Source organism: Patella vulgata, chromosome 4 (assembly GCF_932274485.2).
Source record: "Patella vulgata chromosome 4, xgPatVulg1.2, whole genome shotgun sequence".
NCBI classification, from domain to species: domain Eukaryota; kingdom Metazoa; phylum Mollusca; class Gastropoda; family Patellidae; genus Patella; species Patella vulgata.
This window is the reverse complement of record NC_065882.2, coordinates 56,230,907-56,250,489: the sequence shown is the minus strand read 5'-3', so window position 1 is coordinate 56,250,489 and position 19,583 is coordinate 56,230,907. Positions and strand designations below refer to the sequence as shown.

The 19,583-nt window shown below is 35.7% G+C and overlaps 1 protein-coding gene across 1 annotated transcript in view; it reads right to left on the bottom strand.

Annotated features, from left to right (window-relative positions):
* LOC126817341 (BDNF/NT-3 growth factors receptor) overlaps positions 1–19,583 on the bottom strand; it is a 67,899-nt gene that overhangs the window by 5,541 nt on the left and 42,775 nt on the right. Inside the window, exons 6-16 of the mRNA XM_050544223.2 lie at positions 19,188–19,345; positions 17,770–18,045; positions 16,205–16,462; positions 14,120–14,239; positions 12,989–13,264; positions 9,321–9,578; positions 8,403–8,542; positions 7,640–7,883; positions 5,862–6,168; positions 2,384–2,621; positions 1,573–1,731 (exon numbers count right to left, since the gene is read on the bottom strand). Coding sequence (XP_050400180.2) covers positions 1,573–1,731; positions 2,384–2,621; positions 5,862–6,168; positions 7,640–7,883; positions 8,403–8,542; positions 9,321–9,578; positions 12,989–13,264; positions 14,120–14,239; positions 16,205–16,462; positions 17,770–18,045; positions 19,188–19,345 — 2,434 coding nt within the window. The remainder of the gene's footprint in view (positions 1–1,572; positions 1,732–2,383; positions 2,622–5,861; positions 6,169–7,639; positions 7,884–8,402; positions 8,543–9,320; positions 9,579–12,988; positions 13,265–14,119; positions 14,240–16,204; positions 16,463–17,769; positions 18,046–19,187; positions 19,346–19,583) is intronic.

Sequence of the window (19,583 nt, the reverse complement as noted above, 5' to 3'; positions counted from 1 at the left end):
TTTCTAAAACATGTATTGTAATTTCTGTTCAGCCCAAATTGAACGACCGTCGTTTGCGCCTGTTTTGTCTATTCTACACGTGTTTTTTATTATTTATTTTGTCATTTGTGTCTCAGTCAATTTCTATTACTTCCGCGTTGTTTTCGGGGATCTGGAATGGTTTGTTTTTTGGGGATTATACTGATTTTTTTTTTTAAAAAATATGTCCATTGTGTATTAAATACCGGATATAAGGGTTCCATATTTTCACGGTAATAACATAACATCGACATTGATAGGAATGGTCCAATATTGAATTATAATTCGTGTTTTTAATTTCGAATATTATAGATAATATTGAGTTATAGATTTAGCTGCTTTATGATTGGACATGTGTGTATATAACTTCATTCATTGTCACATCGTTAGAAAAGATAAAAAATCTCCCAATTATGGAATATAAATTCACTCATTATTCATTGCTTTGCTAAAAAGGGCGACAAAGTATTGTTTGTTTTCAGAAAAAAATATGAATGGTTCGTTTGTTGACATAGCTATGTTACACAATCATTATCTAAGATCTAAATTAAACTGGCATTATATAAGATTAAGATACAGAGCTGGCCGTTCTCGCTATAATATTTCAAAAATTGATAATGCAAAATGAAAATACATGTTTGTATTTAAAATTTCATTCAAATTACTTTATTTTGAGCGAAGTTACTAATGGTACCGGTCATTCGAGTCTTTGCCTCGCTTCTCCACTTTTTAATTAAATCATTAAATGGCCGAAACGTTCTAATTTACTTCAAATCCGAGCCATTCGATTGTATTGAGAGTTGATTATGGTCTTATGTTAATACATGTCTGTACCCTATATATCATGTATTCAATATACCTCGATTCCATTGAATACTGAAACGTTTCTTGACTGATTTAGATTTAGACTATTTTTAATATATATATATACATTTCATCGATGTGGTTACTGTATAGTTGAATTTTACTACATATGCTTGCATTCGTATTTCTTGTAGCATATAGCAGATCATGACCCAAGCTGACATTACACAATGGTTTCTTTGGGTTGTATTCCTGATTGTTTTCAAATTTGAGTGAAGTCTGTGTCACTACAGACCCGGGACTGTCCCGGAACTGTACAGCACAGTGGACGCTTACGGCTAGCCCCCCGGATCCATTCACACTTTTTGAATTGTTTGCTTGTTTGTGTTTTTCTGAGTATAATGTCTTGTCCTTGTATTTGTTTTTGTGCAAATTTTGTGTGGTGCAGTCCCCCTGCACTTACTATTATATAACATTTAAGGCCCATATAATATGTACTAGGAAGATTTAGCTCTTAAATAATGTCGGTTTAATGATTAGATATTTGGTCAACACAGGGGCATTTATTTATTTCATCAAAGAGATATTTTCACTTTCACCAAGAAAATATATGTAATTAATTTGTTAGTAAATATCTTCGTTTTTATTGACAAATATTTGAGACTGATGTCTTGGAATATAATCTGAACAGAGAGCCAAAAATAAGGCTGATTTTTCACGAACACTGACGGAACAATATGCATTACTCACCTCCATATTTGATAGTTCATACCACGGTTGTTTACCGTAAGTAAATATTTCCCATAATACAACACCAAAACTCCAGACGTCAGATTCTACAGTAAACGTCCGATATAGCATACTTTCAGGTGGCATCCATCTTATAGGCAACATGGCCGTCCCGCCAACCTGTGGAGGATATAAGCATTCATTTTCTAAACCATATTTAAGATTATACGCTTTTTTATTCTTATAGTAAGTATTATAATACACACAGTTATCCCTCGTTATGTCGAACGTAGTATAAAATAAAAAAAAAACATTTCATGCCTATAAGGTGATTTGAGTGATCGTTAATGAAATGTTTCCGAAATATTTACACCCTGTCCAGACTATAGTTTGCATAGTTTGGTTAAATAATGCACCCATATTCGTATCCTGGCACTTATTGGTCAGCGGGATCCCCGATAGATTAACGCAGTGATTCTCAACCAGTGTGCCGCGGCACAAGATCTTGATAAATGTGCCGTGAAATTATGAACCGCACACTAAGAAAATGCGAAAAACCACGTGATCCCACTTGAGTATTCACTGGTGTCTACATATAAGTTCCTAGCTGTGTAAACCTGTGTTTTTGTTTATTTAATTTATGTCATTCTAACCAATAAAAACTTCGATGTTCAATGACAACTTTAATCGAGTTCGACATAAACGTTTCATTTTTTCATTGATTTCAGTCAGTATGTCAAGCTTAAGAGAATGACCTGAGTTTATTGCATTAATAACATATTAAGCAATGGAAACATAAATTTAAGTATTTTTCATTCTATTGAATACGTACCCTATAATAATCTGTACTATAAACATCACGTGACATACCAAAATCACCTATTTTAACCAATAATTTTTCTCCAACTAAACAGTTACGTGTAGCGAGATCTCTGTGAACAAAATGCTGTGAGGATAAATACTCCATACCAATGGCTATCTGATTAGCTATATGTAGAAGTTGAGCCGCAGTCAATGATTCGGTGCCGACTGTTTCAGCAGTAATAAAAGAAGCATCTGGACCATGGCATCTAGTTGTTAAAAGAAAGTAACACATTTAGATCATTAAACATGGACATTGTGGGAAGCCATTATATTTAGAATTTGAAGGTACCAAAATGTATTGCAACATTCGTTCCATCTACCGATTGTTGATATTTTTGCAAGGCGCATCAAGTGCACCACACAGACTTCCTAAAGTGTGTTCTGTTCGGATGGACTTTCCATTTTCACAACCCGAAGTAGCACCTGTCGAGCTAACACGTAAAGTGATGCCAATCGTTAAGACGAAAAACAAAAGCTCCAACGGTGTAAACATCGGTGTGACATAAAAAAATCAAACAGTTTGAATTCCATGATCATCAGAGAAAACGCAAAATCTCCTACGATGTAGACATTGGCATGACGTAAACAAAACTAACAGTTGTAACTACATGACCAAATGAAAAATATAACGGCATATTTGTCTCAAAATGACCCAATAATTGGGTTCCATTTCCATTAATCTTTAATTGAATGATATATTTTTGTGGGTTAGAATAGGATAATCTAAGATTTATTTGACATTCACAAAATAGACTATAACTCATTGAAAAAATATCATAAAGGATGATTACTAGTAACGGATCTTAGAGTGTAGTCTATTACAAAAAGCAATTCTTTTGGTTTCTACAACTTCAAAAGTCGTATTTAAAAAGATTCGACGTAATTAAAAGCCATACTTTTTTTATCAAAGCTACAAGCTTTTAATGTTATGCCGCTTATACAATCTATTGAGGTTAATACAAGTCAAATGCGTGTCTTTAATGCACGGATTAATCATTGGCCTGACACATAAAGAGATGTTCTTTTTATCATAACTTTTTACAATATTATCAAAAGTTCTTTACAAATCGTACATCCACAGAACAGCTCTTTATTCAGTGTTCTTAGTTCTTATTTCTTAATTCATAGTCCTTAATTCTTATTTCTTCATTTGTTGTCGTATTTCGACATTTTGTAGCACCAGGGGTCTTCTGTCTGACGTGGAGAGCGGACTACACAAACCGGTCGCCACATCCTACATACGACCCATGCATCTTTTCTTACTACATATTTCTGTAGCCTTGTGATCGTCTAGAATTGGTCTCTAGATGTCTTTACTTCTGCTTCACGTTGTGTATTTACTTCTACAGTTTTCTTAAGACGTTTGTCTTACCAGGAATAACAATGCAACAGTTCGCTTCTACATTTTATATAGCATAGCCGAATACATGTATACAAGCACAGATTACAATACAAGCTAAAACCGTTTCTCAACCCTAGCCAGCCTCGCGGCTGTCTAGGAACTCAGATGGAACCTCTCTGGAATCTAATGGAAGTCTAACTTAAAACTTTACTATGATTTCTTTTATAAGACTCCTGCATATCACACACAGAAAGCCTGTTCATGGCCCTGAACCTGCGCAATTAACAATATGATTGGTTAAATTAAACCCAATGATGCAATTAGAATAATTCCACTCACGTGTAATCTGGTGGTATATTATTGACACATGTTTTGGCTAAATAGTTCTTTTTATGTGTCAACTGTCAATTACAGTCTAAGTTGGTTTAGTACACACTATATATAATATATATGTGAATATGTGTGAAACTATTAATTTGCCAAATATATTAATTAATGAAATATAAAGTCATCTTATTTCTCTATTCTTTGCCTATAAATTTAAAAAAAGGTCGCAACGACTATATTGTTACAATTTGTACAGAAAAATTAACATTTGTATCTTAAAATCAATATTTGTTTTACAAATCAGACATTTGTCATATCTGATTTGTAGGCTAAAATGTATTTTTGTTTAACTTCATTGTATTTTAATATAAAGATAAAATTCATTTTAGAAAATCCAAAAATTAGCCTACATTTACATTTTATCAGAGAATTATAATGAAAAGCAAATCTCGAACAACAAATTTCCAAACACAAATCTCCAAATAAAAATCTTGCAAAACATTTCTCTAAAAACATTTCTCTAAAAACATTTCTCCAAAAACAATTCTTGAAATACATTTCTCGAAATTCATCGAAACGGAACATTATGACGACATGGACAGAAATCAACCTGACATACAATAAGTCACCATACAATAAAGGAGAATTGAGCAAGCATTTATAATACAATAAGAAAAATCGCTCGATGACCATGACTTTAGTGAAACCACGAGCGTGTTATGTTTCTATATATATAAAGAGCTGTTTGGTCTTCCATACAGAAAACGTGACCTTTCTTTCGATATTGTTTAAGTATTTCTGACCATACCTGCATAAACTATACGAATTATGAGAAATGAATAGAAGTCCAGTACCTGAACAATAAAGATCCTGAGTTTTTCAGTAAAACCAGAATAGTTATTTGTGATCCAGGCGATGTTTAGATGTGTATGAAAAATAGAATAATCTGTAGAGTTTATGATAAAACAAAATTCATCAAGTCAATAAACCGACTAGGCTAATGAAGACGGTCTTACTGAAGAATCTTGCATGGACCTAAATGGTTTTGTTCGCCGAATTGCGATTCCTATTCAATGGCATTTTGACCTTTCTAGTCAGTTCTATAATCTTCCGATCGAGTTTACGGATCAACAACGTGTTCTTCTTTTTGAATAAATATATATCTGGAATCTTTAAATCAGATCTACAACACTTAAAATATGTGGACAATGATAATGTTGTCCTTTAATATATATAAAGATGGATACGAATGCCTTCGTGCAGTCATTTTTCCAACAGTTTAGGGAATATTTCAAGGAATGATCCACAATAACGATGTAAATCAAAAGTCTTCTGAACGACAAATCTGTTTGTTGACTGTAATGGAATTTACAAGTTATAAAAACAGTATTCTCTTTTGGTGCTTTTATCGTTTTTTACATTTGCTTCCTTGTGAACTGCATTGGCATCTCTTTTAGGTGGGGCGGGGGAGGTGGATGGCCGAATGGTTAGCGCGTGCCCTCTGTATTATACGGTCCGACATTGAGTCAACTGGCGTGGTTTCGATTCCCCGATTGTACGTGACAAGGTCGCCTGTCCAACTTGTCCTCCAGCTGCTAAAGACCCCTACGCGCAAGCGAATTATTGAAATAAAATTGAACCATGTGTTAGTCCCGAAATGACCTAGTTGTGTCGAGTGGACGTTAAATCTCTCTCTCTCTCTCTCTCTCTCTCTCTCACACACACACACACACACATACTTTGAATGAAACACACACAACTAATTAAACAATCTTACCGAATATAATTATTCAAATCTCCATTTTCCATGTATTCAAATATCATCATCATTTCATCATTGTCAAGACATACACCATAAAATTTTACAATGTGCTCATGTTGTAAATTTGTTAAAAGTTCAGCTTCTCTCTCAAAATCTTTCTTAATAGAGTCAATTGAGGCATTCTTCAGCATTTTTATGGCCACCATACTGACTTCATCTTCTTTGATCAGACTGCAACAGGTCCCGAGATATACTCGACCAAACGCTCCTTCCCCAAGAGTTCGTAAAAACGTAATGGTCTCGAACCCAATATTTCGAATCGCTGTAAAAGAAATGGTGAATTGAACAGACCACTTTCAAGCTGTTAACCCTTTTTCCAGCTTTTTTCTATTATCATTTACAAGTAGATAACACCGACAATAAAGTGGGTCTTTTAAAATTACACCCATAAATCAAACATATAGCAGGCCTTCGAGTAAAGTCAGCTCTTGTGTTGTTTTCGTTCATTTCATTAACCCGTTTTACTTCAGATTTTGTAGTATGCATTGCTTTACATTAGTAATTATATGGTTATAGGATTCAAAGCTTTTGTAAATGTCGATTGGCTGGGGCATGGTACTGTCCTATTTGATGACGATTGCAACATTAGCCACATTAATAGTTGATTGACTAGTTCCAAGACGTATAGGTCTTGGTGTTTCTATCGGTATAGTATGTTAATCCGCGTAATAGTACGTCCATACATCAACATACGTTAAAGAATCAGCAAACCTAGTTCTGCTTTTAAAGTGAGCCGAGTTCTATTTGTAAGGTTATTTTACTCAAGTGTTATTTTTATTGACGCCAGTCAGACCTTCTTTGTATTCGTAGAAGGTAACTTGAGCGCAATTTTACATATGGGTATACACGCGCAATTTGCCGCGACGTATGTGTGAAATGATCTATCAATTTGCGAACAACAGGTTTTTATTACGTTAATAATACTTGGTGGGCGTAGTTTCTGTTCACTTTTTTGAATACCATCTTTCATGGGATTATTACTTGCACTTTTAATGTGTGCCCAGTAATCATGATGACGAGAAACATAAACTGGAACCGGAAATATTTGCCGTGACGTATGTGTGAAATGATCTATCAATTTGCGAACAACACGTTTTTATTACGTTAATGATACTTGGTCGCCGTAGTTTCTGTTCACTTTTGTTTTGAATACCATCTTTCATGGGATTATTACTTGTACTTTTGATGTGTGCAGTAACCATGACGACGATACACATAAACAGGAACCGGAAATATGTTCTTCTGGGGTTATAAATGTTAGATGTTTACGATTAACTACGCGACTAACCTGACACAGACTTATTAAAGATGTATTATGTAAGAGCTAAATATGCCTATTGCAGGTCTGTTCTCTAGCTTCAAATATACATCATTATTTAGACACACAAGTATATTCGCATGGCAATCCCATAATAAACTCTCAGGGCCTTCGAATTGTTGACATATTAAATGGATTAAATCATCCGCGCCATATAATCGGTTAAATTTAAAATTGACAATCGAGTCATCGTTTATTATGTAGGTCTTTAACAATCGAGACTATTTAGGATATATCTTGTCAAAACTTCAAATATCCATAACTTCGCTCAGTATAAAGTAATTTGACTGAAATTTTAAATATTTTATTCATTTTTTATTATCTATCTTGGAACTAGTATAGCTAGAAGGCCCGACTCTTTATCTAAATCTTAAAATATATCTTTAACAAGATTTCTGTATAAATGTTATTTTACCTGCTGAACCCGATCTACTTCGTGATGCGGATTTTTTGGTGTAATTTGGATTATCGACCATCATAGAATTTAACGGCATTGCCTCGCGTGGTACGATGCCATTTCGTTTAAAGCTATGATTTCTGGAACTACTTTCTGCATCGGCATTTCGTGAAATATTACCATGATATCGTCTGACGACCAGTACAATACATATAACTATTATAATTATTGTAATTATGACTCCGGCTAAAACTGAATAGATCTGAAATTGTAAAGTAATTCAGATCACAGAAGACGTTTAATATAAAAATAACCTAAATGAGCCTAGTATAATACAAGCATATATGAATAATGTTAATGTGTATGTTCCTATTCAGGGTAGGCCTATACATCATAAAAAACAGTCACCATATAAAAATAACCTAAATGAGCCTAGTATAATACAAGCATATATGAATAATGTTAATGTGTCACCATATAAAAAAAATTCATAATTATTATCACGCTTGGTGGTAATGTAAAACCCTAATTGCTACCACTGATGGCGGAGGTCTAAAATTCTAATTGTTGCCACTCTGGGCAGACATGTAAAATCTCAATTATTACCTCTCTTGGCAGACATGTAACAGCAGGTTTTAAACACAATAATCCAATTGAAGCGCTAACTCTATTCCAGTAATAATCAAATTAATGTATGTACATGCAAGTACAAAGAAAAGGTTGACTGATTTGTGGAGAGTTTCGGTAGTTTTGGGTAACAGAATAATGCGAAAAGTCTTACAATGTTGGTATCTCCAAACACGTCATTTTGTGTTTCTTGGTCTACAATTTTCGTTTCTTGTGGATTTCGTTCGTCATTTTGAAGAAGATGATTATTGGGGTTAAACTGTGGGCTGGCAGCAGGATACGTGCTTGTTTTATCTTTAAAAAGTGAGAGAAAGAGAAATGGGGTTTAACGTTCACTCGATACAAACTAGGTCATTTCGGGACTAACACATGATTCAATTTTATTTCAAATCGGGGTCTTTAGCAGTGGGAGGAAACCGGAGGACCCTGAGAAAACCCAAGGGGTTGGGCAGGCGACCATACTCCTTATCACGTACAACCGGGGAATCGAAACCACGCTAGTTGACTCAATGACAGACCTTATGATACAGCGCGCACGTGCTAACAATTGGGCCATCCATCCCCCCTTTAAAAAAAACAATGGTTATAATACATTAGTAATTATCTAGCTTAACATAATCGTCTGCATCTCAATCAAAATTATCCATTTTGAAGTAGGGAGAGGTAATGGTGGCTACCGTCATGTAGATAAAGTGAAATAAAATGGGGTTTAGCGTCCTACTGATTTGCACTTAACGTGCTACTGAAGATTTGCTTATCTCATGAAGTGTACTATAATGTAAATGTTTTGCCCAGACAGCGCAGTTTAGAGCTACTCTTTGTCGGAATCTACTACCATGGTTTGTTTTAGGTACACGTTAACGTGTACTGGGTACCTCCTGATTACCGCGACAACGCCTTACTCACTGTGCGACAGTGACGCTCATCATGGAGAGACCAAAGAGCTTATATAACTGCTGGTGCAGCTATTCACTTCCTTTAAAAACAGTTTTAGATAGCTGAAAAAAGGTCGTACTGTTGTTCTCTTGCATTTATCCCTAAACTCAAAAGCAATTATTCCCATTGGACTTACTTGCTGTTCCGTATTCATTATGTGCCTCAAGCGTATAATCGCCACGAAAGCTAGGACTATCCATCTCAAAAGTAAGACAACCCTTAATCACACCATATCTCGGATCTTCTTTATGATCATTCTGCATTCTGGACACGGCTAGAGGTTTACCATTCCTCAACCATTTTGTCTGCGGTTCTGGCCAGCCGCTAACTTTCCATCTCAAGCAGGGATAAAATTGATCTTTGTCCATATATAGTTGTTTTATGTCCGGGACATCTGTAGAATAATTTTACATATAAACGTTATGTTTTCCATAATTTACAGAACGAAAACTTGTATTATTTTAAAGCCAATACATGATCGCGAACTAATTTTGTTTCGGAATTTCCGCGCATGTATTTGTATTCTGTTCTGGACACCACATAGCATTGGAAATGTGACATTCACATGATAAATGTATTTGGGGTCACTCTTTGGCACTTATATGGGTCTACATTGTTATCATTTCGGTATATTAGTTGTATGTGGCTTGTAACTTATTCAAGGACGTGTTCATGCATTTCGACAAGCACCGCGCTCTAATTTATAATGTAAACATGATTTATTCTTTATGTTTATGTGTATTTCAAATATGGCTTTAATGTAATCAAGGAATTTAATCTTTCAGAAAATCACTGATGAAGAATGCCCTCTAAAGCTACACACCAACCACCACATCCGGCGCGTATCGAGCTGAGGACCAAAAATGGAGATTCGGGATTAGAATGACATGACCTACTCGAAGTATATAAATCATGCATCTGCAAGAACAAACCATCGTTTTGTGCATTAGCCAAATCTGTCAGTTTACGCATTGTTGAACGATACTGGCCAGGAATCAATTTACGAAAGCTTATCTATCACACAAAACACCAATTTATCAGTGAGATACGAAATATGTGAATTGATCTTGTCTAAAAAAAACAGATCGAAAATGATAAGCCTTACACGCAGTAACAGATTCAATCAAAATGTGGTCCTGAGCTGAGCTTTACCGTCTCGTCAACAACATATTGTGGTCAGTTCGATATGAATATATAGCCTATTACACGTGTAATACAAAGGGTGTGGGGATTTTGCCTGAGACCTACTTTTAGATATAGAAAAGAAGTAATCATCAGCTGTAAAGCTTAACACAAGGGGAGTAATTAACTAGGATTATATACCATATGCATGTTTGAATAATATATAAGTTGTGTAGCAATGAATGTAAATTTAATACAATATGCAAAGATGTGACCGTCATTCGGCCAGAACGCCAAATCATTAGTTACAGTGGTGATAACTATCAATCTGGGAATAAATATATACTGCGCGCCATGGAAAACGCATCACTTTTTTTCCCAAATATTTTATTACTAGGTGGTTTTGTATGTATAATATTATGCAATACTATGAACTATTGTTTCACACAATGCTCCCAAACGCAAAGAATATCGGCCCGTGTGCACAAAAAAAAATTGCACGAGATGCACATTAAAAACCCAATATTCACGTGCAGCATTGTGTGTGAGCCCTTTAAAAGCATGTTTTCAACTTAATGTGCAGTACATGAACTGTGAAACGTCAATCTGTCGTAATTTGTTGTTGGACGTGTGAAGGAATCGAGTTAGAGATGCCGAGACTTACTGAAAATCAACGGAATGAAGCCATGGGAATGTCCAGGGCTGGCATGTCTACACGTGATATTGCCAGACACTTCAATTGTCATCAGTCCAGTATTGTAAGGTTGGTGGAACGTGTTCGAGTTACTGCATCAACACGTGACCGACAACATCCTGGTCCACAACGCGTTACATCCCAAGCTCAAGACCGCTACATCCGGGTCACTCATCTGCGTGACAGATTCCACCCAGCGACTCGAACAGGTGCAGCAGTCGTCAAACGACAAGGACCAGTAAGTGCCAACACCGTAAGACGTCGTCTAAGAGAAGTAGGACTCCGTGCACGACGACCTTATGTTGGAGCTATCCTCAGGGATCATCACCGTCAGCGGCGTTTGATATGGGCTCAAGGACACCAGACATGGAGAAGAGTAGACTGGCAAAGTGTGCTCTTTAGTTGTGTGGAGACGTCTTGGGGAACGTCTTGCAGACTGCTGCGTCTTCGAAACGAATCGATGGGGTGGGGGAAGTGTAATGGTGTGAGGAGGCTTCACATTTCATCACCGGACCGCCCTACACATTTGCAGGGGTCGCGTTAATGCTGTAGCCTACCGTGATGATGTCTTGCAACCAATTGTTGTTCCGATGTTTTGAGCGCACCCACAACTTCAGCACTTCCAACAGGATAATGCACGTCCGCATGCCCCTCGTTTTAGTATGGACTACCTGGCTGCTGACAACATCAATGTCTTGGACTGACCAGCCATGTCTCCGGACATGGCACCGATAGAACATGTCTGGGATGAGATTGGACGCCGTCTGTATCGGAGACCACAGATGCACACCATTGCTGCTTTAGAAGCTGCCCTTGTCCAAGAATGGAACAATTTGCCCCGGGCCTTCTTTCAAACATTGTTAAATTCCATGCGACGTCGCTGCACAGCGTGCGTAAGAGCCCGTGGAGGACACACGCGCTACTGACATCTGTGTCGTACTTTTGGTTTTGACCCCTCTGACTTTGTACCGTTGATTACAGATTAAACATTCATAAGTGTACAAATGTGTTGTTATTGATGTGTTCCCATTTTAATATTGTTCACAATAAGAAGCAAAATAAATAAGATATGTTTACAGGATCATTTTGTTATACGAAAAACTAAGTGATGCGTTTTCCATAGCGCTCAGTAGATAGGTGGCAGACATTTGTTTTATTACAGAAAGAGAGTTAGAGAAATGGGGTTTAACGTCCACTCGACACAAACTAGGTCATTTCGGTACTAACATATGGGTTAATTTTATTTCAATAATTCGCTTCCGCGTAGGGGTCTTTAGCAGTGGGAGGAAACCGGAGGACCAGGAGAAAACCCGCGAGGTTGGACAGACGACCCTACTCCTTGTCACGTACAACCGGGGATTCGAAACCACGCCAGTTGACCCAATGATAGGCTTTATGATACAACGCCCACGTGCTAACCATTCGGCCATCCAATCCCCCGTTTGATTACCGATCATATACAAAAATATCAGTCTTGGTATTTTAGACAAAAAATAAGTTTCGAAATTTATTTAAAAACGCACCCGATCTGATCCTAGACAGAAATATCTCTTTGACGTAACATATAGTTAAAATCGAACTACCCCTAAATAGAATGCATCGTAACAACTGACATGGCCAAGTCTAAGGTAGGTATATAAGCTTATTAAGATTGGGTATAACTACACCTGACTATACGGTTTGTACATGCCCAGGCAAGATCTAAATCTACAGCTGTAAAATACCATTTTTGTCTCAGTGTCCAAAGGGGAAACCTAAATCCGTTTTATCTTGACGTTGAATGTTTTCCCCACATAAGGAAATCTATTCATTTTAATATTATAATACATGTAATTGATACCAGAATTCAAACGCTGTCGTTGGACCTTACTGTATTGTAAATATAAACGACTAATTTAGATTTGAAACACCCGCATATAATTTTAATTCATCCCATTAAAAAAGCAACTCTTTAATATATAAGAGGTATACAAGGACAAATGACTTACGATTGATTAATAAGACTGAGCTGTTGCTACATTTTGTTCCTGCTTTTGGATCATAACAAGTTAGCTCTCGACCATGGTCTTCAAGTGTAATATTTATCAGTGTTAAAGTTGAAATATCATCAGTCGACGTTGATATTTTGTATTTTGATTTAATGTTTGTAGTATTCCAGGTAACTATTGATGATGATGGTAAACCAACAGATGAACAGTTTATAGTTAAACTATCTGATTGATTCACTGTATAACTACTGTTCTCTATATGCACAATAGGTTTCTCTGAAATAAAACAAAACAAGGTAGATAAACAAAAAACTGCAACTCCACCACTGCCTTGCTTAAAATCATTGTAGTTTTAGACCCTCTTGCCACTAGGGTCAGTTAAATATATAATTCTACATGTTTCGTGTTTTTAATATATACTCTTCAAAAAAATTAAACGTAACACACTAAAGAAAAGATACACTAAACAGTAAATCTTATGCAAGAACCGATAGGAAAGCAAACATGGATAGGATAAACCAGCACGCGGCAGTTTTCATCAACCCTTCCTTGAAGTGTCAAATTTGACAATGAACCCCTCCCACGTGTATGGCGCTATTGTGTGTCGCATGTAAAGCTCAGTGGTTCTGTTGGAGCGATAAGTTCTTCATCTGTGAACACACTCTCAAGGCATATCAAGTGTCCATGACTATTTATTATATGACAACCTGCATAGGTATTTGCATTTCAATATCCCCTACTTTTTTTGAAGAGTATACTATTTGTTAATTTATGTCGAGAATGAATTTCCGTGCATAAAGAAATACGGTGCGAAATGATATGTCTTTAACTGGAGGTTGCGCTATCTTTACATTTTGGTTATTTTCAATTGTCATATTGACACACTAAATTAGCTACTAACGATTCTTGGTTTTTGGTGGGATTATTCATTTGGGCATCACTAATCCAGGCGAATTCCATCCATTTTATTCTCAACCTGCATGGGTATTAAAGCGTTATATTTGCCATCGCTAAACTTGTGTCGAGACCAATTTAGCTGATTTGCCACTGACCAGGAAGTAACGACATATACTCATAGACGAATCATTTCAGCTCAAATATCACAAATACACTCGCACTCGAGGGGCTTACCACATTTTGCTGACAATTTCTCAGGAGTCTTCCTCAATCCATTTTTAAATCTTGGTTTTAATGGATTATATCTAGTCACAGTCGGTGGTTTCACATGGTTTCTGTATTGTGTTGTCTTGTCTGTAATGAAAATTAGTAATTCATAATTTCCTATTTAGTGAACGACAGACAGATTTTCATTATCAATTTGATGAATAGATTTTAAACACAATTTTCAGTTAGTCTGATGTACAAAGTGTCCGAAATTGGTCACTTTGTCATCTTTTTGACGGCCATCTTTAAAAATGGCCAGTGTTTTTTCTTTGCGAAACCTTCAGAACTCATCAAAAAGTTTACCTATTGATATGTAATATGGTTCAAAATGTTTATAATACATTTCGGCATCTGTTGATGATTGATTCATATCGATATCGTTTAATAATATTACTATCAGTTTCCAAATAAATGATAAATCTGAAAAAAGTGACATTTTCGATTTTATTTCATGATTTCTGTTAATAAGTTTACTAAGAAATCATGTTCAAACCCATCTTCAATAGAAGGTTTGATCTCGCTTCAACTCCGTACCGTACATCTTATCAAGCCCTTCACGTAATATACTGCATATTTCGTCACTAATTTCGATTGGCTACTGGACCAGCCGATGAAAATATCATAGCAAATACCAAGTCTCGCGCATTCCAGCTAAAATGTCTACCTGTGATAATTGAGTTGCAAATTTCATGGTTCGTTCAATGTCAAGGTTTCCGTGGAGGTCGCCATGTTTGATTTGAGTGTGTTTGTGTCACAACCTCTAATTTGACAACGCTTTTGTTCACGTGCCAGTGGTAAAGAGGAATAACGTACCTATATGTTCGTGAATTTCAGACGGCTAGATGTTATAAAACTCGCGGTCGTTGCTTCGGAAACGTGGTTCAGAAATTATCTGTTTGGTCAACTAAAGTGATTATTTTACATTGAAATAACTGAATTTATTATTTGATTCAATTTTGCGGTTTGTGTATTTATCCTAACGTACACCAGGTTTAGCCTTCGTCGCTGTTGTCTGACTGCACCTCATCCTCATCTTGCATGTTCGTGCAATTCTGTAATGTGCATGCTGTTATGCAGGGTAATTCAATTCTTACATATGGACAGTTTCATCGCAACGTCTAGGGCATGTACAGGCCATCAACTCCAGAACAGCATCCGGTGCTGGTGGTCCTGCACACCCAAGCATGTAGCACTCTAACTAATAAATGGAGTCAAGGTATCGAGTTCATTTTTGTTATTTTTGGAACATGGTGATAGTGTGCTGCAGGTAAGGGAATAGTTGGAAAGCAAGGCGGAAAAGCGTTGAAAACCACGGGTATAGAACACTCGGCGAACCTTGCCGACGAAAGTAACATAAAGATGTTCTAATTTGTTGTCAATATCTAATCTATCGAAAGCGTTCAAGTGACCATTATTGTGAACACCGGGGTTTCGACGGAACGGGATTTAAACTCGATTTCATAATTCTCCACCCCGCTATTATTGGGCATGCGGTCGGATATTGGGTGCTACAGGATTCCAACAGAAATTAGATTTACAAGTAGTTATGGTATGATGCACACGACAAATCATCCTGCTGTTACATATTACATATTTGGATATATTAGTTTGATAAAAGCCACAGCACCCTGGTGGAAACGCCCCATGACATAAAATCTAAATTGATGCTTATGTCTACTCCCACATAGAGAACACTGACTTCGTACTTCAATAAAGTACATAGAAGAAAGCCTTTAAAACCATGAGTACTATTCAGAGTAAATCTCAAATATAGCACAATGCATGGCATATGTTTGCTTTTATTATGCCCGTTGGGGCTGAAAAGTAAGACGTTATGCTCCATTTTATTTCTTTTTACCTTACTGTTGCATATAACAAATAAAACATATATACTCAAGTATTACGCTTACTTATCAAAAGTGCGGTCGTTTGGTTTATTGCGTTATGATTTTTTGAAGGCTGAGACTCAGGTTTAAAATCTGTATAAGCAAACCGGTAATAAAGATGATACATTTACAATAAATTTAAAGTAAAGACATTTCAAGCACTTACTAGTTTTTCCAAAGGCATTGAATGCCACTAACGTATAATCTCCATAAAAATTAGGACTATCCATTTCAAAGGTCACTCGTCCTGTTACTACACCGTAATCAGAAGAATCCGTGTGGAATTTCTGTATTTTTGAAGGTTTTGGAGGTATGCCATTTCTCAGCCACTTCCTTTCTGGTTCTGGCCAACCGCTTATTTTCCACCTCAGACATTTAATATAGGCCTCTTTGTCTAAATAGAACTCTTTTATCACTGGGGCATCTGTAAATATACATAATGTATCCATTTGGGGCAATATGTAATTAGAATATCGTCAATACAATACATCACGGTTACATGTATTTTTATGTATTATAGTCATATACAGTTTCTTTTATGCTGTGCCAGTTTGCGCAAGGACACGTTTTAGTTTCCCCTTTTATGCAAACTACATAATCATAGCTAGAGGTTTGTATTTTACGCAAAAATTAGACACTTTGTACACAAGGCGATTGGCTTTCAGTTTCTATTTTACCCATCATTATGACTCCAGGGAGCGACGGTTGGATTTCAGAAGGTAATCAAGTAATTCAAGGGGCAAAGACGATAAACCGAATCACCGCCTATGTTCTTTTATTACTAAGTATATAAAAGAAATCTACTTTAAATGCGTTGTAGACATGTGTAATTGAAATGAATTGTGTACCAGTCATCTTATTTAAATAAATTCCGTATTTTTCACCGGTACTGTATTTAATTATGTTTTTGTCTGCAGCATGAGAAGTTTCCTCATGAGTTTCAAATATTATGTTTGAAACCAGGAACCCTCATTATGTGGATTTTACTTTACATGTAGATCAAACGGCAAAGACAGACATCTATTCGTACATAAAACTTAATCATATCAAATGCCGCTTTCATCATAGTTCGAATTTATAAATGCAGATATAAAAAACTGGGATAATGATCAGTTTTTCAAGATCTATCAGAATGACTGGATATTTAACAGACTCGCTTGAGGCATTGTTTTATTTAATATCCTCTTTAATTTAAGAACAAAATGGCTAACATGATATTGTTATTCTACTCAAAGTATTACCCATGTATCAGTTGTTTCTGTCTGTTAAACCATAACAAAACAAATCGCAATGCGCCGGTTATATATTTCTTATTCTGGGTGGTTAGGAAATATCTTTAAGATGAGCACATTCAACTTTTCATGCCCGTGGCAAAATGGGTTGAGATGTAAAACTTCACTGGACCCGATATCTGAACTACATAATTTGACAGTTATTAACAGTAATGTCAAAATTATCTAATTACAGAAACGTCATGTTTGGAAACAGATATCACTTACAATTTAAGGACAGTATACAAGGATTTTATAAAGTTGTTTCTCAATCCAACAAACGAATATGTCAAAGAAATTGAAAGAGTTTGTTTTAAGTTTATTTTGAAACAAAATAACGATAAATCAAATGAGATCAAAGATATAGGTGTAAAAATGACAAACATTAATACAAGCTGGATAAGGCTCAATATACAGTTTCAAACTTTATGAAAATTTTATTAGTATATTACAAACTTACGGTTCACCAAGAGAGTTGTATAACTGCTGGTTTTGGCCACCTCGTTTTCAGCGTAACACGTTAACTCTCGACCATGGTCTTCAAGTTTAATATTTATCAGTGTTAAAGTTGAAATATTATCAGTCGACGTTGATATTATGTATTTTGATTTAATGTTTGTAGTATTCCAGGTAACTATTGATGATGATGGTAAACCAACAGATGAACAGTTTATAGTTAAACTATCTGATTGATTCACTGTATAACTACTGTTCTCTATATGCACAATAGGTTTCTCTGTAACGAAAAAAAGATAATTCATACAACGCACCCCCTGAAACCGAAGTATTTAAAGGACAACATCATCGGTCAAAATGTTTTCTTATATTTAATGCCTGCACACTAGGTCCAAGTAATTATATATACATAAAGAACTGCGACGGACATCGTCGGCCCTTTAAGACACTGCTTGCCCTGAAATGGTGTCATGAGCCTTAACCAGGACTCAGGACATTAGGGACATAGTTATTGTTTAGCCACACAGCAATTTACGTATGAAAATTTTATAACATACAATTTTAACACACAAAATATTACTAATTCTAAGAACTAATATGAGGACACTTTTGTAGAAACCCACCATAAAAGCATAACGTTTAAATGTAGAAACCCGCCTTACCGCATAAATGTAGTCGTCTTAACATAATGTAGAAACTCGTCTTAACGTATAATGTAGAAATCCGTCTTAACCAATTAATGTAGACACCCGTCTTAACCAATTAATGTCGAAACCCGACTTAATATTAAAATGTAGAAACCCGCCTTAATGTTTGAATGTAGAAACTCGTCTTAACATTTGAATGTAGAAACTGGGCTTAACGTTTAAATGTAGAAACCCGTCTTAATGTTATAATGTAGAAACCCCTCTTAATGTTTAAATGTAGAAACCCGTCTTAGTGTTTAAATGTAGAAACCCATCTTAAAGGCTCAATACCACTCTATGTCCCAATCTTTATTCTGGACAACAAATTGTACTATTTTACAATATTCCAATTAATTGATGATACAAATATCATCTTAACACACCTAATTTAAAAAATTGGAAAAATTCAACTAAATGATTTGAAAAGCCTGACGTAAAGCTTTTCAAATATGGCTTGGATTTAAAAAATATTTTTGAACCCTTTGGACAAATAAAATAGGATTTAATGGATAATTTACACAACAGGTAGGACACTAACACATCTAGTACTTAGAATAGGCTATTTTTTATTTTCTGGAGCTGTTAAGCCAGCAAGAGTGTTATTGTCCCTTTAACGTTTAAATGTAGAAATACGTCCTAGTTTTTAATTTTAGAAATCCGCCTTAACGTCTAAATTAATGTTGGTATAGTTGGTAAAATGGTTCATAATAATAAAAGACAAAACACAAATGCTCACCGCAGTTTTGAAATATTTCGTTCCGCAAAGGCTGGGGTTGATTATTAACATCTAAACAAGTAATGTTTGTATTTTGCAATGGTGAGGGTTTCTCTATCTGTACAAGTTGTAGCCATCGTAAACCACACCCACATTTAAGAGGATTACCATGCAAGTCTCTAGAATTAAAAAAAAATACATATAACATGGATATGAATTTTAAAAAATGGGTATGGATTTTATAAGACGGATATGGATTTTACAAATGGATATGGAATTTTACAAAAATTGATTATTTTAACAAACATATCTAAATAACTTCCCGTCTTCATTAGCCCAGTTTAGAAGCAGAATAGTAGGTATGTCTTTATCTATCAACTTTTCTATTCCTAGTTTCTGATCAGCATTGCTTTCAAA